This window comes from Pan troglodytes, chromosome 12 (assembly GCF_028858775.2).
Source record: "Pan troglodytes isolate AG18354 chromosome 12, NHGRI_mPanTro3-v2.0_pri, whole genome shotgun sequence".
Lineage (NCBI taxonomy): Eukaryota > Metazoa > Chordata > Mammalia > Primates > Hominidae > Pan > Pan troglodytes.
Window position 1 is genome coordinate 95,173,647 of NC_072410.2, and position 22,715 is coordinate 95,196,361.

Here is a 22,715-nt window from a genome sequence, read left to right on the forward strand (position 1 = left end):
TATAAACCAAGTTTCAAAATCTAAGCTATTTTTACACACACATACTTACTTTGGTCTGTTAAACAAAAAAATTATAATACTTATTGCTCCCCGCCTGCTGACCTGTTTATATCCACCTTCACAATATATGGCCCAAAGACCAAGCTCATGTAAGTACCTTTTTGAAAAGGACAAATGCAGATACAGAACACTTACCTCTCACAGATAAGGAAACAGTAACTTTTCTGTTTCCCAGACAAATGAAGGTGATTCAAGAGAAGGGCTACATACCAGGCCTGGAGTTTTTATGTAGCCAAGCCTGGTTTGTTGTGGAAGTAGACATGCATGCATTCCCATATATTCTGTGCCAGTTTTTATTGTTTCTCCTCATACTCCTTATTTTCTGAGATCTTTATCTTCCTAACCAGTTTGGCCAACCAGCAGGAAAATAACCCCTGCAGTTGACAAGGGATGAAAGGATACTAAAAAGATAAACAATGATCTTTAGGGGTGGGATTGTGGGGATTTCTTTTTTTTCCTTTGGACTTTTATGTATGATCTATAGTTTCTAAAATGAACATATAACCCTTTGTAATTAGAATATATATATAGAAAATACAGAATTAATTGATGCATATATCTATATGAATATCAATCTATTCCATCTTTCAACATTTTTCATCAAATATTTGCTGAGGCAGGTGGATATGTGTCAGGTTTTGTGCTAGGTTCCAAACACAAAAAAATGAATGAAGCAAGATCCTTCTTGAGAACTTTAGTCCAATGGGTACAATTATGGTTTGGCCTCTGTTTTAGGGATGGAGGAAAAAATGAATAGGGGTTGACTTATCCGGAGACCACCTGATCAGGCCCCATCATGTACCCTATTCCACTGCCCTCCAACTCACACAGTGGCAGCAGCTCAGGATTATTCCACAGCAGCTATGGTTTCAGATTCCATAGCCTTCAATTTTCTGTAATTCTGGAATGGATTGGAAATAACTGCCCTTAATTTGCAATGAAGACAAATAATGACTGGCGGTCAAAGGAAGAAGACCAAGAAAGTATGTTTGCTTGCTACAGAGTCAGTATATCACATACAAAGTCAAATGCACAGACAAGAACTGGCCTTGCTTTTTAAAACCTACCCACAATCAATGTAACTGCCCACTGAACAACACAGGAAGGAGAAGAAAGATATTACCATGGGTTTGGGTTTCTTTAAAATGTGTGAGATCTGTGGGAGGCCTCATTTCCTGCACTGCTGCTTCTGGCTCTATCTCTGGCTGTGGCCTACTGAGGCTTCCATCCTCCAGTTTTTTCTTTTCATGCTCCTCCTTTTCTTTCTCTTCTTCCTCTTCCTCTTCCTCCTCCTCTTCTACTTCAGGCTCATCTTTCATTCTCATTAGAGTTGGAGGGAGTTCTGGACGCTTAGGGGGTAACTTCTAAGAGGGAAACAAAACCATGAACAAGTAGTTCTACTTAATGACAACAAGAGAAAAATCTTTTCAAGGAGGTCAATCTAAATGTATTGAATGTTTACTCTTTTTAGGTTGATGAACTCCACAGAAGTCTGCTGGAGGTGGGACTTTGACATGAAAGTTTACCCCTCTATAGACCCTAAACAAGTGTCTTTATTAGTTCCTAGAGTCAAAGATTACTAAATACAAAACACTTGAAAATAGCTTGTAAGGAACTAAAATAGTTATTTCAGATGAGTGCCAGCTACAGGAATTCTGGACTGTTATAACTCATGATATTAAAGGATTTCAATTGATTACAAAATCTTCTAAGGAATAAATCAGACAATCAGAAATAAGTCATTTGTGCTGCTTTTTCATTTTAGACTTGGAGTAATTTCAAGGAAACAAGGTATGTAAATCCATCAAACAGATCCTGAGGAAAAGGAGGAAGACATTTCTCAAAGAATAAAGCTAAATATTCTAATCAAAGCCATTCAATAAAAGTATTTATTAGAAAAGGTTGATCACAGTTATGGAATAGAGGGAAGGAACCAAAGCATATCTTGGTTATATCTTTTTTTTTTTTTTTTTTTTTGAGACACAGTCTTGCTCTGTGGCCCAGGCTGGAGTGCAGTGGTGCGATCTCAGCTCACTGAAACCTCTGCCTCCCCGGTTCAAGCGATTCTCCTGCCTCAGCCTCCTGAGTAGCTGGGGTTATAGGTGCGCAGGCCACCGTGCTCAGCTAATTTTTGTATTTTTAGTAGAGACGGGGTTTCACCATGTTGCCCAGGCTGGTCTCGACTAGTGAGCTCAAGCAATCCACCCACCTCGGCCTCCCAAAGTGCTGGGATAACAGGTATGAGCCACCGCGCCTGGCCTATATTATCTTTTAAATATAGGACTTAGTTCTAAAATTCTCTAAGGAGGGCTTTTTAGTAAAAAGTTTTCTATTTAAAACCTAAGTCCCCACCGCAACAGATTGAAAAGCCTACTTGTTAGGTAAACCATTACTCATTCAGAATACATAGTGAGGCCGAGGCAGGTGAATCATGAGGTCAGGAGTTCGAGACCAGTCTGGCCATGGTGAAAAACTGTCTCTACTAAAAAAAAATACAAAAAATTAGTTGGGCGTGGTGGTGGATGCCTGTAATCCCAGCTACTCGGGAAGCTGAGGCGGGAGAATCGCTTGAACCCAGGAGGAGGAGGTTGCAGTGAGCCGAGATGGCCACTGCACTGCAGCCTGGGCGACAGTGTGAGACTGTCTCTCAAAACAAACAAAAAGAATACATAGCTAGGACTTCAGACTTCTGCCACCAGAGGGCAGTATACCCTAATTCAGGGTGTTTTGGATAAATTGTGGCCCCTGCTGCCCAAATTCATGTTTGAAGTCCCAAGCCCCAGTACCTCAGAATATGACTGTAAATTAAATTAAACTGAATTAAAATGACACTATTAGGGTGGGGCCCTAACTCAGTATGACTCGTGTCCTTATAAGAAGAAGAAGAGACACCAGGAGTGCAAGTGCACAGAGGGATGGCCATCTGAAGAGCCAGCAAGAGGGCAGCCATTGGTAAGCAGAGAGGCCTTAGAGGAAACCAACCCTGCTGGCAACTGTGAGCAAATAAATTTCTGTTGTTTAAGCTGCCCAATCCCTAGTATTTTGTTATGGTGGCCCTAGCAAACTAATACTCAAGGTTCAGCTCTTAGGGGTAATGAAAACCTTTTAAAAGCTGAATCTATGAATAGGAATATAGATAAAGCAAAAACATACAGACAGACATATATTGTAGGGTAGCAGGGAAATCATAAAGCTCAAGAGACAGACCTGGATCTGATTACCAGCTTAGTTACATAACGCTGGTGTGATCTGGTATTTAACTTCTCTGACTCTCTTGCCTCATTTGTAAGAGGCAATAATTCCCACACAGCAAAAGGTGTTGGAAGGATTAAATGAAGAAAAATCATATGGCAGAGGCAAGTGCACACACTATGTTCTTAACAAATGTTGGTGAGTCTGAACACTACATCTATCCACCTGGGGAAAAGCATTTAATGCAGGAGACCCATTCTTAAATGCAACATTCATGAGAAATTAATAAACTATTATTCTAATTTACAAACCATTTACTTGCAAATTGATTGGCATAAATTAATTCATCAATTCTTGATAACTCTAAGCTGAGAAAAAGAATCCACAAACCGGCCAGGCACAATGGCTCATGCCTATAAACCCAGCATTTTGGGAGGCCAAGGCAGGTGGATCACAAGGTCAAGAGATGGAGACCATCCTGGCCAACATGGTGAAGTCCCATCCTACTAAAAATACAAAAATTAGCTGGGCATGGTGGAGCACGCCTGTAGTCCCAGCTACTCGAGAGGCTGAGGCAGGAGAATTGCTTGAACCCGGGAGGCGGAAGTTGCAGTCAGCCGAGATCGCGCCACTGCACTCCAGCCTGGTGACAGAGTGAGACTCTGTCTCCAAAAAAAAAAAAAAAAAAGAATCCAAGAACCAAGTTCTGGGAAAGATGTGATCATACCAAGCCCACAGCCCTTTCTCACATTACTATGGAATGAGTCATTTGTAGTTTCAAAAAAGAAAAGAGAAAAATTAGCTCAGGGATAACTCAAGGGCTAAAAGTTTAACACCCTGACTCACAACTTACCCCTACTGTTCCAGTTTTTAATTTGAATTTGCTTCCTCCTTTCATGGCACCAAATAGAGGCAATGTAAGCTTTTTAGCTTTGTTTTCTGCACCTGTAGTCTGAGTTTCAGTCCTAGGAAGAAAGAATAATTATACACATCTATTCCAGGGAGTCTCAAGGTTTTATCTAAAAATACCATGATACTGACAAAGAAACCTCTGGCAAAATAAAAATTACCACAAAATGAATATGTAAGCATATAACAATAAGAAAGAGGTATTCAGAACAGATTTTGAATGGACAAGAACAATGCTGACTGTCACAGACACAGAGCTATGATGAGGCTGCTCCCTTAGTCAAGTAATTTGCCACATGACTTCACACCCATGAAATGACTACAGTACAAAGGTCACTGGCAAAGGAGAACATATAAGCAGCAGGAGATTGATCCATGGTGTAAAGCCCTACTTCCCACCAACCTCTGAAGAGTGTCTTACTTATCTGGAGCTCCCACTTAAGCGCAATAGCTCTGAGCACTTAAAAAAAAAAAGTGTGCATGGGGATGGGGGTCCAGTGTAGTAATGACAAAGATATAGTGAGAGACTGCAACTGCTGAGCCTGTCAACATTCTCAACGGCTGGAGATAGTTAGAAAAGCTAAGCCCATTAGGGCAAAGCTGAGGAAGGGTATAAAGAAGAGATAGTAGAAATTAGAAAGGCAGGGGGAGAACAGAGCAAAAACAAAAGGGATAGCAATTCAGTTGACAAGATATTCAGAGCAGGCAGAGGTGACAATGAGAATATGGCATGAGGAGACAGAGGAAACCCCAGAATAAGCATACTAGACCGAAAAGAAAGCCCTCTGTTTTCTTCACATTGACCATGGGACAGCCCTGAAAACTGGAATATAAGGACAGTAATGGCATTCGACTCACAGTGACCCATACCAGATGTTAGCTACCTGGCCCTCCCTGAAGCCCCACTTGCTACTACTGCCTTCTTTTACCTAAGTCTTATCCCCTTAGTAGCACTCTTAAGTCCAGCCTCAAGCCCCTTTCTCCCTACCAGAGATAAAACCCATTCCCTTGCTAAGGCCACCAGAAGAATGCTGCCTGCCTGGCCATGAAGGACATTTTGTCAAATCATTATCCTTCACACCCTTCCCCACAGGCCTCAGGAAGGCTCTGGCATAGAAAGACAGAAGCAACAGCAACACAGATGTTTTCAGCTACATTAAAAAGCTGGACTGGCCTAGAGGATAAGCTAAGACTGGCTCAAAGGAGATGAAAAAGCAGAAGATGGAATCACAATCAAGATTGCTTGCAGGGGTTAGGGTAGGAGGCAGAAAGTTTGGAAGTTCAACCCATAAGTGAAAAGAGGAGGAAGAAGATACACATCTAGACCAGTATCCAAAATAGGAAAGGGAGGAAAAACCAGGCAAGCACACAGACTGATAGCAGGAGAGGAGGCTCTGGAGGAAGCTGAGACATATTTCGTTTTCTTTTTTTTTTTTTTTAATTCTTCTTGCCCCAAATGTTGTTGTTGTTGTTGTTGTTTTCCAAAGCAGAGATTTGTTTTTGTTTTTTGTTTGTTTGTTTGAGACAGGGTCTTGCAACCTCACTCTTCCAGGCTCAAGTGATACCTCAGCCTCCCAAGTAGCGTGGATTACAGACAAGCACCACCATACCCAGCTAAGTTTTTATCTTTTGTAGAGACAGGGTCTCACTATGTTGCCCAGGCTGGTCTCAAACTCCTGAACTCAAGCCATCCTCCCACCTCACTCACTCTCCTAAAGTTCTGGGACTACAGGTGTGAGCCACCGTCCCCAGCCACTTTTATTAACAAATAGTTTTACTGTAACAAAATTATTATATGAGTCTTACTTTTTCCAGTTATTTGTTATTTAGAACTAGAACTGCAACTACATTACAGTAAATTAGGACCTAAAGTGGTATGGCTATTTCGTACAGGATTTTCTTTTCAAATTCAGTATATCTGAATAGAATAGAAAGTATATTCACATGTTCAAAACTCAAGTATAAAGCACATATACTGTGAAAAGTCTCCCTCCCATTGCTGTCCCCCAGCCACCCAGTTGCCTTCCCCATTGGCAATCAATATTATTAATTTTTAACAAATCTTTCCAGAGATACAGTAGCAGATGCTGTCCCTCCCAGATTCCCTTTATCAGGCCAAACAGCTACTGCAGACATCGGCTGCTAAAGGCTCACACCTGCACCCTTCCCAGAATTGCTGTGAGCCCCTCCCACCCCCCAGTCACCGGCAGCCTATGACCAATGAAGGGTTGGGGGGACAGGGTATCGAAACCCAAGCCCCATGCCTCCATGGCATCTGTGGTGCCATTCAGGCTCTCCTGAAACCATATCTTAGCCCAGCTTCTTCTCCTGCCCTCTCCTGCTTCCCTCACTCCCATATAGATTTCTCCTGAGAGCACTCTCTTAATAAATCACTTGTAGATGAATCTCTGATCCAGTCTGTTTTTAGGGAACCCGACCTAAACAGATATTATAAACATAACCATGGCCTACTTATCTATGTATTCTTCCCCCACCATCATTTTTTACAGACAGCGCCTGTTATACACACCGTTCTGCACCTTGCTTTTGTTACTTATCTTGATAGTGTTTCTGTATCTTATATATAGTTGCCTTTTTTTTTCAACAGCTATATGGTGTTCTATTGCATATCTATACCATAATTTATTTATTTTATTTATTTATTTTTTTGAGATGGAGTCTCGCTCTGTCGCCCAGGCTAGACTGCAGTGGCACAATCTCGGCTCACTGCCAGCTCCACCTTCCGGGTTCATGCCATTCTCCTGCCTCAGGCTCCCGAGTAGCTGGGACTACAGGCACCCACCACTACAACCGGCTAATTTTTTGTATTTTTAGTAGAGACAGGGTTTCACCATGTTAGCCAGGATGGTCTCGATCTCCTGACCTCGTGATCCGCCCAGCTCAGCCTCCCAAAGTGCTGGGATTACAGGCGTAAGCCACCGCACCTGGCCGCAATTTATTTAATCCATCCCCTTTGATAAACATTTAGGGGATTTCTAATTTTTTACTACTATTAATATAAACAATGCTGTACATCATTTCCTAAGTATGTGAGGGACAAATTCCTAGAAATGAAATAGATCAAAGGGCATGTGCATTTGTAATCAGGATAGAGACTGCCAATTTGTCTTGTATAGAGAATGTACTAATTTGTCCTTCAATGAGCAATATAAGAAAGTGCCTTTCTGTCAGCCTCATCTGCACAGTATAAAATCACAATTAATCTTCATCAAATTCATATATAAAAATGCTATTAAGACCAAGTGTGGTGGCTCACACCTGTAATCCCAGCACTTTGGGAGGCTGAGGTGGGCAGATACCTTGAGGCCAGGAGTTCAAGACCAGCTTGGGCATCATGGCAAGACCCCATCTCTACAAAAAATTAAAAATTAGCCAGGTATGGTGGAGCATGCGTGTGGTCCCAGCTACTTGGGAGGCTGAGGCAGGAGGATCACTTGATCCCAGGAGGTCAAGGCTGCAGTGAGCTGTCACTGTGCCACTGCACTCCAGCCTGGGTGACACAGTGAGACCCTATCTCAAAAAAAAAAAAAAAAAAGGTATTAGGTTGTAGTATTTGTATTTCTCTTATGATCATGAAGTTGAGCATCTTTGTATAAAAGATGCTATTTGTATTTCTTTTCCTGTGGCCTGTGAGTAGACATCCTTTACTCATTTTTCTCCTGGATGGCTGGCTGTCTACTTATCATTCAGAGGTCTTTTTATTAATAATTTAATTTTTTTTTTGAGACAGAAACTTCCTCTGTCACCCATGCTGGAGTGCAATGGCACGATCACAGCTCACTGTAGCCTCGAACTCCTGGGCTCAAGCGATCCTCCTACCTCGGCTTCCCAAGTAGCTGGGACTACAGGTGTGCTCCAACATGGCTGGCTAATGTTTTTATTTTTTGTAGAGATAGGGTTGTGCCATATCACCCAGGCTGGTCTTGAAAGTGATCTGCCTGCTTCAACCTCCCAAAGTTCTAGGATTACAGGTATGAGCCACTACGCCCAGCCTCAGAGGTCTTTTTATATTAGATAAATTAGCTTTTTGTGCATGATGCTTTTTAAAGGAGTTTATTCTACACTAAAAGATTAAGTAAAAAGACTTCGGAACCTTCCAATGAATCAGAAATCAATATAGTTTTCTCAGAAAATCCTCTATCAGTCTATATTTCACAAATATGAAACAGGTTTTTAGTTACTCTATGAAACCACTGCTTTCTGTGCTTTAAAGGGTTCCTTGCATTACATTTGTATTATATAATGATTATTTAAGAAGATAAAGCGATAATTGAAAATGTTATCTATGCTACCATACTTATTTAGAATTCCAAATATAACTAAGACTTACTTTTTTAGTTCTGGAATCTCTGCTGGCTTTACAATTTTTATTAACCCTTTAAGTCTCTGTTGTTCTTTCCTCAGTTCAAAAGTTCTCAGGTGAAGTTTCTTCCGGGACACACCATCTAATGTACTGCCTGATTTCATTTCTGACATGAACGCATCTAAAGAATCCTGAGATGGAGACTCTGATAGAACTGTCCAAGAAAAGAATAACACATGTTTAGAAAGATGATCCTGAATATTTTAAAATTCAGCCAAAGTTTCCATATAAAAGTCACTAACATAAAACCGGACAGAGGACATCACTAGTAATAGGAATAAGGAACAGGTTATAGCCATGAGACCTTGGGAAGTCATTTTGTCTCAATGGGCTTCATTCCCCTCAACTATTAAATAAAGAGGTTAAACCAAATGATTTATAATGTTCTTTCTAGTTCTAAAACGGTATGTTGCTCCTTTAAAAGGCTCCATATTCTGTATGGTATTTCTTATTAACTAATGTAGCCCCAGTGCCTAGCATAGAGCACTATATATGGTATATTAATAAATATTTGATGAAAAACTTACCTTGGCTTGAGGCTTTCAATCTCTCAGAAATTTCAGAAAGTTCCCTTTCAGCATCATTTAATTTTGCAACCTGTAACACCCAAATCAACAGGGTTAGAAAGTTTTTCTTCTTTCAAACTGTTTCCTTATCATCCTCCTGTTTTAATTATTCTTACTAGAAGTTTTAAGAAGATTAATTCAAAAGTCCAGTTAAACTGCTACTTATGGAGTTAACACTTTTTTTTTTTTTTTTTTTTTTTTTTTTGAGATGGAGCCTCATTCTGTTGCCAGGGTAGAGTGCAGTGGTGCAATCTCGGCTCACTGCCACCTCCGACTCCCGGGTTCAAGCGATTCTCCTGCCTCAGCGTCCCAAGCAGCTGGGACTACAGGTGTGCACCACCACACCCAGCTACTTTTTGTATTTTTAGTAGAGACAGGGTTTCACCATGTTGGCCAGGATGGTCTCAATCTCTTGACCTCATGATCAGCCTGCCTCAGCCTCTCAAAGTGCTAGGATTACAGGTGTGAGCCACCACACCTGGCCAGAGTTAATAGTTTTTTTTTTTTTTGAGACGGAGTCTCGCAGTGTCGCCCAGGCTGGAGTGCAATGGCGTGATCTCGACTCACTGCAACCTCTGCCTCCTGCATTCAAGCAATTCTCCTGTCTCAGCCTCCAGAGTAGCTAGGACTACAGGCACACACCACCACACCTGTCTAATTTTTGTATTTTTTTTTTTTTAGTAGAGGTGGGGTTTCACCACATTGGTCAGGTGGGTCTCGAACTCCTGACCTCAGGTGATCCACTGGCCTCAGCCTCCCAATGTGCTGGGATTACAGGCATGAGCCACCATGCCCAGCCAGGAGTTAACACTTTTTATGTGTTAAATCCAAATTTAATTTATTTCTGAATTAAAAAACACAGAATTAAACAGAATGAATAACTCGGACTTTATTTCACTCAGAAGAAAGAGCTCAAGGCATTTGTTTTCACATAAATCAAAAGGATAGATGTTGGGTAATGTTTTAAGCTCTGAATCCTACCATAAATTAATACCTGTAAGAAATTCCTTGAAGTGCAATTGCTGAATCAATGCATTTTTAATACTGACAGATGTCGTAGGATTGATCACTTAAAAGGTTGTATTGTACATTCCCACCAATTGAGAGTCTACTTCTCCATATTCTGGTCAAGCTCTGCATTATTAATCTTATGTTTTTTTCTAGTCAAATAGGTAGCCTATTACCTACCTATTATTGTCTGTTACCTACCCATTAACACATGTCACCTTGTGATAATTTCCTGAAGAACATACTGTTTCAGACTACATATTACCATACTACATTCTTCAAAATTCCTTTGACTTCTCTTGACTGCCAGAAGGCTAAAGTCAATTTCACCTCAGAACGCCCTAACTTGGAACTTTTTCCTTTCCTTTTGAGAGAGGTAATATCATATCCAAAGAATGTTAATTAATGGATCAGTATCCTGAAGGAAAGGATCTAGCAGCAAGCCATATTTTTTTCAAACAACTTGGATAAGACTAGTTGTCTGTTACCATTAAATTAACAGACCACAAAAGTTATACTTCAGTATCAGATTTCAATGCTACTACTTTAAAAATTATCATAAAACATATTTAAATAATACATTATGTTATTAAAAATTAAACTATTAAATACCACAGCTACTTCCATAAATAAAACTTGCCAATGATTCAAAGGTCTCTGGCTTCTCATCAATCTTGCCAGCCTTCTTCATTCTGTTCAGACGCTTCTTCTCAATCAGGCCAGTCCTATCAAGAAATGTGTCATCATCACTATCATAAAAGTCTTCATCTTCCCAGTTCTTGGCTTTCCTTTTCCGAGATACTAGAGGTAGATAAAATGATGAATAAATAAGTTTTTAAAAAAGAAAAGAAAAAGAAAGAAGGCAAGTAGGCAAGGAGCTTAAAATGTCACCATCAACTACTGAAAGAGAGGTTCTACAAGCTGCCAAACTATGTATAAAAACAAAGGGCTAAACCTTGAAGACATTATACTAAGTGAAATAAGCCATATATAAAAGGACACTTACTGCATTATGTGAGGTACCTAAAGTAGTCAAATTCATAGAGACAGAAAAGTAGAATGGTGGTTGCCAGAGGCTGGGAAGGAGGGAGAATGAAGTTAGTGTTCAACAGATACCGAATTTCAGTATGGAATGATAAAAAAGTTCCAAAATGAACAGTGTTGATGGTTCCATAATATTGTGAATGTACTTAATGCCACTGAGTGATACTCTTAAAATGCTTAAAATGGTACACTTTTCTGTTATGTATATTTTCCCACAATTTCTTATTAAATAATTTTTCATTAAAGCAAATAGTTAATTTATTTAATGAGCAAACGGCTTTTAAAAATCAATGAGGATGGCCAGGCATGGTAATCCCAGCACTTTGGGAGGCTGAAGGGGGATGGATCGCCTGAGGTCAAGACCAGCCTCACCAACATGGTGAAACCCCATCTCTACTAAAAATACAAAAATTAGATGGGCATAGTGGCGGGTACCTGTAATCCCAGCTACTCAGGAGGCTAAGGCAGGAGAATTGCTTGAACCTGGGAGGTAGAGGTTGCAGTGAGCCAAGAAAGCGCCATTGCACTCCAGCCTGGGTGACAAGAGTGAAACTCTATCTCAAAAAAAAAAAAAAAAAAAAAAAAAATCAATGAGGAAAAAAGGAAAATGAAAAATGAGAAAAAGGACAATAACCCAAAAGAAAATTTGAAAAAGGATAATGAAAGCAGTTCACAGAAAAATACAATAAATATTTTTAAATGTTACTTTAAAAAAAAATAAAGTACAAATTTAAAAATTAGATACTTCTCATCTATTAGACTAGAAAAACATAAAAAGATTAATAATTGGTGGGAATGTACATTGATACAACCTTTTTGATGGTCAAGCCTACAGCATCTGCCATTAAAAATGCATTGATCCAGCAATTCCACTTCTAGGAATTTATTCTATAAATATCAATGCAATAGTATTTATAACAGTGAATATGTAAAGAGTCCATCAATAAGAAACTATGACAGCTATTACTTTTTTGTTCACCCTACAACATTCTACTCCCTTTGTTCTGATAAAAGTACCTCTTTCCCCTAGAAAATTCCTCCCCCATTTTATCTGGTTTAGGGATAGTCATAGGACCAAAGCCAAATCAGTAAGACTCTTTCCCTCATATTTATATTTAGAGATGGGGCAAAGAGGCTCTCTTTACAATGAGGTTATTAAAGTGAGAGACTGTAAGTTCAGGGCTGTAAGCAATCAGCTTTTCAGCACAGGGTAAGAATCTGTCTGCAAAGTTTAAAAATGCACTCGTGAGACAGACTCACTCACAGACACACACACACACACACACACACAACTTGTATATATCCTGGTGATGCTGAGTCTACTTTGGTAGTACTAACTTATGGTTTCAGAACTTGAGGTTCTGGTTCATGCAGTTGTTCCTTCATTCCTGTTCCTTCATCCTGAGCTATTCTTCCCAGCTTCTGCAGCCAATGACCTTTCCCCTAAGCTAGTTTGAATTGGACTTCTATTATTTGCAAGGAAAATAGTCCTTATTAATATAAGCCTAATTTCCAGGTTAAGATGGTACATTAAACACACATATCTAATTTCCCTCTTTCCCTAAATCCCAATAAACCATAGTAAAGAGATGTACCCAAGCCTGGGCAACATAGCAAGACCTTGCCTTTACTAAAAATAAATCTAAAAAAAGTAGCTGGGCATGGTGGTGTGCACCTGTAGTCCCAGCTACTCAGGAGGCTGAGGCGGGAGGATCGCTTGAGCCCCGGAAGTTGATGCTGCAGTGAGCTGTGATCAGACCACTGCACTCCAATCTGGGCAGCATAGAGGAAAGAGAAGGAAGGAAGGGAGGAAGGAAAGAAGGAAGGAAGGGAGGAAGGAAAGAAGGAAGGAAGGAAGGAAGAAAGGGAGGGAGGGAAAGTAAGGGAAAGGAAAGGAAAAAAGAGAAGGGAGGGAAAGGAGGAAAAGAAAAAGAAAGAAAGAAAAGAAGGAGAGAGAGAGAGAGAGAGAAAGAAATCCATAAAGACCCAAATTTTAGAAAATTAGAAAGTAGACAGATGAGTAGAAACTAACTTAGTAGAATTTAAAAAGATAAATCCTAAACAGTGGGGAAAGCTGAGAGCCAAAGTGATTACACTGCAGAATCCTCAAATGGATCTGCAACTGGGGATGGATAGTAAGGTTATGGAGGACTAAGTAAAAACTGGTTGAGAAATAGATCTTCCTCCCTGCCTACTCATCTCCTTTCCATCTGCAGTAGAAATCCAGAGGTTAATCTCTGGAAAGGGTAAAACAGAAAGCCTTTGGATTACGAGTTGACTAGTAAAGTTGAAGGCATGGGCACTATAATCTAAAAATAGTACTGTCCTGAAAACAGCTGAATGAGAAGCCACTCAGCCACCTTCTACCACTTAGCTCTAGGAATGCTGGCAGCCAGTCCTTTCGTTTCAGGCAGGAGATTGGAAGAGCACTCTCTGGGGAATCTCGCTCATACACGAGGAAAACCAAAAGGATACTCAAATCAAGGGTTCCCCAACAAAAGGCCCACCCACATCATTGAATAGTACTGCTCAAAGTCAACAAACCCCACCTATATATTCCATGCAGAAACCCCCCTATATATTCCAAACTGTCAATCACCTTTTTCATCCCCAAATAAAAAAACTACAATGAAGAATTACATGACACCTAAGAAAAGCCTTTAACACGCAGAACAGAGACCACATAAAAAGAAAAATAACATGGAGAAAACAGAGAGGAGATATTTACAACCCATGAAACAAGAGGATAGTATGTTTTAAAAAGGACAATTCAAAAACCAAAAATGAACTTTTAGAAATTAAAACCTTGGAGTCTCTGAGCCTTCTCTGGCATGAAAGACTGCCTGATTTTAAAAACTTTAAAAAAAGAGAAAGAAATTAAAACCTTGATGGCAAAATAGAGAAGATAGAAAGATAAAGGTGCAGAAATCTCTCAGAAAGAAGGAAAAGACATACAGATGAAAAAAAGAAGAAAAAAAACTTAAATGGTCTGTCCAAGAGGTCCAATGTCTGAATAATAAAATTCCATAGAAAACAGAGGGATGAAACAATTAATGACATAATTGCAGAAAACTTCCTGAACAGCCAAGATTTCTAGATCAAAAGGATCCAACAAGTACCCAGAAAAATGAAGAAAAATAGACCCACAGAAAAGTACTTCATAGTTAAGTTTTAGAACCTTTAGAACAAAGGGAAACTCTTACAAACTCTGGCAAGGCGGAAAAAAAAGATGACATACAATAGGATCAAAATTTGTTTCCAACTTAGAATTGTATTCCCAGCCAAACTATTAATCAGGAGTGAAGCTACAATAATTATATTTTCAGAAGAGAAGGATTAATAAAATTTATTTCCTATACACTCTTTCTCTGAAATCTACTAGAGGATGTCCACCAAAACAAGAGAGTAGACCAAGAAAAGGAAAGATGTGAAATTCACTGAAGACTATCATCACCCATGCCCTCTAGTGTTGTACCAGCTTTTTAATCTGCTAAAAGTACAGAAGGATGTACTACTGTGCAAGGAAATAAACCAAGAAATATGTGAATATGAGAATCAAGAAACAGAAAAGTCAACCCTGGAGAAAGGACAAAGAAATCTCAAGGATGATAGGAAAGTTAAGTCCCAGGTGACAGTTCTGTAGCAGATCTGCAGAGCAATAAGCCCTGAAAGAAAAATAGTGCTCTTCAGAAAAAGTGTCTCCAAAAAAAATCAGAACTGATAAATTACTTAATCATTAAGTTGCTTGATGTGGTGAGGCTACTGAAAGGTGTGGGAGGAATGAGCAGGAAATACAAAAAAGCCCCAAACACATGAAAAGCAAACGCAATTATTACCCTTAGGAAAAACAAAAAGAAATAAAACTGCTCAGTTATAACTAATATTTGCATAAGCATAATCACGTAAATACTAAATATTAATTTAGCAGAGTCGACAGATAACGTCTAAAATAAGTGACTAAAAATATAACAGCATACTCTTGTTCTTAGAAATACAGGTGTTTTTAGGCTGGGCGCAGTGGCTCACGCCTGTAATCCCAGCACTTTGGGAGGCCAAGGCAAGCAGATCATGAGGTCAGGAGTTCGAGACCAGCCTGGCCAATATGGTAAAACCCTGTCTCTACTAAAATACAAAAATTAGCTGGGTGTGGTGCACGCACCTATAGTCCCAGCTACTCAGGAGGCTGAGGCAGAAGAATCGCTTGAACCCGAGAAGCAGAGGTTGCAGTCAGCCAAGATCATGCCACTGCAATCCAGTCTGGGTGACAGAGTGAGACTCCATCTCAAAAAAAAAAAAAAAAAAAAAGAAAAGAAAAGAAATACAGGTGTTTGTTTTTTTTTTTAATTTAATTAATTATTTATTTTTGAGACGGAGTCTTGCTCTGTCGCCCAGGCTGCAGTGCAGTGGCGCAATCTCGGCTCACTGAAAACTCTGCCTCCTGGGTTCACGCCATTCTCCTGCCTCAGCCTCCCAAGTGGCCGGGACTATAGGCACCTGCCACCACACCCAACTGATTTTTTTTTTTTTTGTATTTTTGGTAGAGACGGGGTTTCACCGTGTTAGCCAGGATGGTCTCGATCTCCTGACCTCGTGATCCGCCTGCCTTGGCCTCCCAAAGTGCTGGGATTACAGGCGTGAGCAACCGCGCCCGGCCAAGAAATACAGGTGTTTTTAAATGCCAGAATAAATAACTGAAAAAACTGAAAGCCTTTAGGGAAGAAGACTGAGGATGGGTAGGGCAAGGAACAAGTATATTTTATTATAAGCCTTTTGGTAGTTTTGAACCAGACATAAGTTACTTTGCAATAATAAAAATATAATATAAGCCTTATTAATAAATGATGCTCTACTCAGACTTTAAAAAAAAAAACAAGCAAAATACACAATTAATGTATTGATACATATTAATGTATTGATGTAATATTCATGATACGGCCAGGCGCAGTGGCTCATGCCTGTAATCCCAGCACTTTGGGAGGCCAAGGCGGGTGGATCACCTGAGGTCAGGAGTTCGAGACCAGCCTGGTCAACACGGTGAAACCTCGTCTCTATCAAAAATACAAAAATTGGCCAGGCGCGGTGGCTCATGCCTGTAATCCCAGCACTTTGGGAGGCCGAGGCAGGTGGATCACCTGAGGTTGGGAGTTCGAGACCAGCCTGACCAACATGGAGAAACCCCGTCTCCACTAAAAATACAAAATTAGCCAGGCATGGTGGTGCATGCCTGTAATCCCAGCTACTTGGGAGGCTGAGGCAGGAGAATCGCTTGAACCCGGGAGGCAAAGGTTGCAGTGAGGCGAGATTGCGCCATTGCACTCTAGCCTGGGCAACAAGAGCGAAACTCCATCTCAAAATAAATAAATAAATACAAAAATTAGTTGTGCAGGGTGGTGCACACCTATAGTCCCAGCTACTAGGGAAGCTGAGGCAGGAGGATGGCTTGAACCTGGGAGACAGAGGTTGCAGTGAGCCGAGATCATGCTGCTGCACTCCAGCCTGGGTGACAGAGTGAGACTCCATCTCAAAAATAATAATAATAACAACATCCATGATACATTCTTATGTTAAAAAAGTAAGTCACAAAAGATTGTAATTAATATGACTACATTTGTGTATGAGTGTTTTTTGTTAAAGGATCTAGGTCTCAGCACACATCTATATATGCATAGAAAATGTCTGGGAGAATATAAACAGTGGCTACCTTAGGGTATTGAGAATTTTTTTCTTTTCACTTCAAAAAATTTTGTACAATTTACATTTTCCCCCCATAAAGAAGTTTTATTAGCGTTTGTGTTGAATTTTCCTTTTTTTAAATCTAGAAAAAAAGGGCTCGTATATACTGACCTGCTTCCTGCCGAAGCAATCCCAAAGTGTCAAGAATCCGACAAGCTTCCAATGAGCACTGGATCATTGCTTCTTTTTTCTTTCCTGAGTGAATGGCCTCAGCCACCAGTTGTTTTCCAGTTGAATCGTCCACAGGTAATCTTCATTGATTTGGTGGGAATTATAGCACAGCATTAAGCTCCAATTCTCACGAAAACAACTACTATGCTATGATAATAGTCATTTTTTTTTAGATGGCCTTTCAGTCTTTGAATCCATCTTGTTCTATCTTTCCAATGTTGGATTTAAAATATTTTCTTTCTATTTCTTACCCATCCCACCCCACTCTCCAATAATATAAGGGTTACTAAACGATAAAGGCTCAAATTTAGAAATAGCTTAAACTTAGATGAAAGTTACTCTTTGGGTTGTTATCTATAACCATACATTAAACCTGAAATTGGCCATTTTCCAGAAAAGAACATTAATAAGAAAAGAACATACCTCACCCTGCAGAGCCAAGTGCTATGTCCCTGTTCATCAAATTCATATTCTAATTCTTCTCCTGTGGGAGAAAGACAGACAAAACAATTTTAATAGAATCCAAAAATTACTAGTTGATACAATGATAAATGAGAACAAACGTTAAATACGAACAAGTTCCTAGCAGTGGCTCACGCCTGTAATCCTAACACTTTGGGAGGCTGAGGCGGGATGACAGCTTGAGTTAAGGAGCGCGAAACCAGTCTGTGCAACATGGCAAAACCCCATCTCTACAAAAAATACAAAAATTAGCCGGGCATGATGGTACGTGCCTTTTGTCCCAGCTACTACGGGGGCTAGGGCCGGAGCATAGCTTAAACCCAGGAGGTCAAGGTTGCAGTGAGCCAAGATTGCGCCATTGCACTCCGGCCTGGGCGACAGAGTGAGACCCTGTCTCAAAAAAAGAACAAGTTCCGGCCGGGCGCGGTGGCTCACGCCTGTAATCCCAGCACTTTGGGAGGCCGAGACGGGCGGATCACGAGGTCAGGAGATCGAGACCATCCTGGCTAACACAGTGAAACCCCCTCTCTACTAAAAATACAAAAAAAAATTAGCCGGGCGTGGTGGCGGGCGCCTGTAGTCCCAGCTACTCGGGAGGCTGAGGCAGGAGAATGGCGTGAACCCGGGAGGCGGAGCTTGCAGTGAGGCGAGATCGCACCACTGCACTCCAGCCTGGGCAACAGAGCGAGACTCCGTCTCAAAAAAAAAAAAAAAAAAAAGAACAAGTTCCCATACCACACTGAATAATAAATTTCAATGCATTTCACTTCTCATTCCTAGGGATTATTGTCTGATAATAAAATTAGAGTAAGTCTGAGGCAGAGAAAAAAAAAAAAAAACTCAGATCAAAGTAACCAATTCTCCATACATAGCTCTGTTCACTGTATAGTACGTTTCACTTTTATAAGTTGTAGACTTTAGTGGTTATTTTAACACAGTTGCCTGGTTTTTAGAAGCACAGATATTAAGTGCACAGCTATTTCATATATTATTTATATATACATATAAAATATATACAGATATACATACATATACATAGATATTCTCTCAAAGTATTCCTACCAAAACAATCCTCTATGGAAAAAAAATTTTAAATCATATAATATAAAGTCAAAACCTATGTTAGGAATTACAAAAGATCAGGTGAATTCAGAATTAAAAAACTACAGGAAGTTGGCTCAATTTCCCCACCACCAAAGTCCAGGATCTTTTGAGAAGAATGAGATGAGTCAGGAAAAAGTATTTCCTTTTTTTAAGATAAGAAGAAAGACTAACAAGGTTTTTATGATTTTTTCCCCTCTGCCATACTAATGAGGAATAATTTTCAAAGTAAACCTAAAGCAACTGACCACAAGAGTAAAAAGTGAACAAGAAGGACAGCAATAAAATTATAGCATATCTTAGTATAAAGCTCAACCTGAAGCTCTAGAAAACCACACTGCTCTGGATATGTTTTAGTGGTAGGGTCAGAATCTGTTTACATACCTTCTCGGTCAAAAAAGCCTTGGAGAGCCTTTTTGGGATCCTTTATATAAAAGGCCTCCCTTTCCTGCTGAAACTCTAAGACAATAGGGTTCTCTTCAGCATCATCCTCTACTGCATCTTCTCCTACAGGATATGGGAAAGAAAGAAAAGATAATCAGACATGAGAAGAGACTATTTGAATGATACCCACTATTCTCTCAGGCTGCATAAAGATATAGTTTAGGCTGGGCGCAGGGGCTCATGCCTGTAATCCCAGCACTTTGGGAGGCCAAGGCAGGAGGATCACAAGGTCAGGAGTTCAAGACCAGCTTGGCCAACATGGTGAAACCCCATCTCTACTAAAAATACAAAAAAAATTAGCTGGGCATAGTGGCGGGTGTCTGTAATCCCAGCTACTCGGGAGGCTGAGGCAGGAGAATTGTTTGAACCTGGGAGGAAGAGGTTGTAGTGAGCCAAGATCGCGCTACCTGCACTCCAACCCAAGCAACACAGTGAGACCGTCTCCCAAAAAAAAAAAAAAAAAAAAAAAAAAAAAGAGATATAGTTTATCTGTGATGAAAAATAATAAATACTTGCAGGGACAGGGGGTGGAACAACCACCACAAAACCACTAGTATGAGCATATTCAGGTTTTCTAAATTGTGTGACAAGTCAAAAGTTGTTTTCATGGCACCTTAATTTTTTTTTCTCCATCATTATATTTTAAAAGTAAAATTACCTACCACATTGTGGAAAAAAAATTTGAGCTCCTCAGCCTGGCATTCTTGTTCTCTCACACTCATATCTAACTTTCGTTCCCAATATAATTTCCTAATACTTCTTATATCTGCCAGATAGACTGGTCTACTCACAACTTCCTTAAAATCATCAATCCCTACCCTGAATACCAATCCCAATACTCAGCTTCATAAGGCTTTTCCTTTCCTTCAAGTTCCAGCTCAAAATCCTTATGCTCATAAAGCTTCCCTGTGGAGTGCGAGGGCTCACACCTGTAATCTCTACACTTTGGGAGGCCGGGGGGGGTGGGGGTGGGGGGTGGATCACAAGCTCAGGAGTTCAAGACCAGCCTGGCCAATATGGTGAAACCCCATCTCTACTAAAATAAAAAAAATTAAGTTTCCCAAAGATCTAAGTCAGTGCTGTCCAACAGAAATATAATGACAGCTGTATGTGTCATCTTAAATTTTCTATTAGCCACATTAAAAAATTAAAAGGAAACAGGTAAAATTGTCATTTCAACATGTCATCAATATAAAAATATCATGAAAGAGATATTTTACATTCTTTTTTTCAGACTAAGTCTTTGAAATTCAGTGTGTATTTTGCATTTACAGCACACATCAATTGCAACTAGCCACACTGCAAGTGCTCAGTAACCACATGTGGCTAGTGGCTACCATATCAGACAACACAGGTCTAAGTCCCCAGTGACTGTTCTCTCTTCTCCAAACTTTCACTCTAGCATACTTATGGTTTCTAGCTTTTGTTTGGCACTTAGCACAAGTAATTTCATAATTTTTCCTGTCTTCCCAACTATATATTAATGCCATCTTCTACCTTTTTATACTCCCATCTCCTGAATATCCATTTTCTAAAATATCTGGTGTTAAAGAAAGTTTATTATTTTGGCTAAGGGACCAGCTTTATCTGATTAGATATTCCACATTTCAGGATATCTTCACAAAGTACAAAAAACTCAAGAGAATATCCTATATTGAATAACATTCCATTTATTTGATTGAATAGAGTTCCATCCCCTCCAATGATAATCACATAGCACAAGTACTTAATAAATATAAAATTTTAAAATTGTAAAAATAATAATTTTATGCTTAGGACAAGTTTTGAACAAGAGAGTGCATTAAAAATAAATTTTTTAAAAATCCAAAGTGCCTATAAGTCAATTTCTTTACATCAGTAAAGTTAATGAATCTCTCTGGGTTTTGGTTACCTCATGTGCAAATTGTGTTTGCCCTATTTATCTTAAGGAGCCATGAAAAGCTGTATGATTTAAAAAAACATTTAAGGGTACCACTTGTAATGAACTTAAAATATTAACCTCCGGCAGCAATTTTAATTTCTTACCCATTCCCCAGGTGCAACCCATCTCATCATCTTGGCTACCAGCATTTATCTTCCTTTCAGAGGTATCCATTTCCTCTTCTTCATCTGAGTCTTCTCCTAGCATCTTCTTCTCCAACAATATTTGCTGCTGCTTGCGCAATTCCTTCAACTGTGTTACTGTTAACTCGGATTCTGCCTCTCGGTCTTCCTCTGGTCCCTGATGAACCAAGGAAAAAAAGGTTATTTATTTATTTAGAGACAGGGTCTCGCTCTGTCGCCTAGGCTGGACTGGAGTGCAGTGGCTGTAATACACCTCACTGCAGCCTTGACCTCCTGGGCTCAGGTGATCCTCCCACCTCAGCCTCCCGAGCAGCTGGGACCATGATGCCTGGCTAATTTTTTTTTTTTTTTTTTTTTTTTTAGAGACAGGGTCTTGCCATGTTGCCCAGCCTCCTCTCAAACTCCTGGGCTAAAGCGATCCTCCCGCCTGGGCCTCCCAAAGTGTTGGGATTACAGGCGCGAGCCACCGCGCCTGGCCAAACAAGTTATTTTAGAGTTCGGGATTGTAAACATGACTTTCAGAAATATAGCAATGTGTACAGAGGTCTGAAGATGATAGGCCAGACTTGATTCCTTCACTTTCGTAATCGCTGAGTGGGAGATTCTTCTTCCTCATCCAAAGCTTAAGAAGCACAAGAACGCAGTCCAATGAACCCGAAATTTCAATTCTAGGTTTTTCTACCTACCTGCAGGATAAAGAGCCGGGTGCTGCCTCCAAAGCGAACAACATGCCCAACGTGGACTCGACAGTAAGTGCGAGGTGGGATGCGAGTTTTGTTGAGAAAAGTGCCATGGGTGCTTCCCAGATCGTAGAGGTAGAAGCCCGGCCCGTTGCTGTCGCATTCTCCGTCAGGGCCGGACGCCCTGTGCTGCAGCACTGCGTGGTACCGAGACACCGAAGGGTGCTCCAGGCACACGTCGCAGCCAGACAGCCTCCCGAAAAGGCTGTAACTCGTCCCTTTCAAGCTACGGGTGCCAAGGATAGTGCCGCCCTTCAGGGTCTCTAAGCTGTAGGGGGCTGTGGCAGGGCCACCCCATGGAGGCTCTTGGTAGGGGGGAACCCGGGCTGGACCGCCAGGGGAAGAAACCGCTGTCGGGGGGCGCGACTGCTCCTCCTGTAGACTCCTAAAATCACCGCAGTCCGGCTGAGGAGGAGGGATGTCGGGCTCCCCAGAATTGGAGTCCTGCAACGCAGTGGGCCCTTCCTTCTGTACCTCCTCAGGGTTTGAAGAACTGGTGGCCGGGGCCTTACTCCGCGCCGCTGGGGACACCGGCAGAGCTGGCTTCTTGAAGTCCCCACTGAGGTCTTGCGACGCCAGGGTCTCTGACTGAGAGAGAATGTCAGCCATCCTCAACCGGTGCAACCTCGAAATCCGCTCCTTCGAAACCCACCCTTCGGTCTTTACGTTCCTGTCCACGTCCCACTCTCCCAAGCTCCCAGTGGCGTCTGTAGGCGGCGATGGTGAAGTTGCTCCTTCACGACCTGGAGCGTTGCGAAGTGGTGCCAACATGAGAAGGTCATAATATGAGAAAAACAAAACGGTTATCGGGATGCTGTGCAGAACGGGGACATATTT

At 40.7% G+C, this 22,715-nt stretch overlaps 1 protein-coding gene across 1 annotated transcript in view; it reads right to left on the bottom strand.

The window, feature by feature from the left end:
• SLC4A1AP (solute carrier family 4 member 1 adaptor protein) overlaps positions 1–22,649 on the bottom strand; it is a 31,164-nt gene extending 8,515 nt beyond the window's left edge. Inside the window, exons 1-10 of the mRNA XM_001158810.6 lie at positions 21,825–22,649; positions 21,100–21,295; positions 19,015–19,137; positions 17,491–17,551; positions 17,008–17,147; positions 10,760–10,920; positions 9,073–9,142; positions 8,513–8,699; positions 4,106–4,217; positions 1,184–1,424 (exon numbers count right to left, since the gene is read on the bottom strand). Of these exons, the coding sequence (XP_001158810.1) occupies positions 1,184–1,424; positions 4,106–4,217; positions 8,513–8,699; positions 9,073–9,142; positions 10,760–10,920; positions 17,008–17,147; positions 17,491–17,551; positions 19,015–19,137; positions 21,100–21,295; positions 21,825–22,649 (2,116 nt within the window). The remainder of the gene's footprint in view (positions 1–1,183; positions 1,425–4,105; positions 4,218–8,512; positions 8,700–9,072; positions 9,143–10,759; positions 10,921–17,007; positions 17,148–17,490; positions 17,552–19,014; positions 19,138–21,099; positions 21,296–21,824) is intronic.
• Positions 22,650–22,715: the final 66 nt, after the last annotated feature.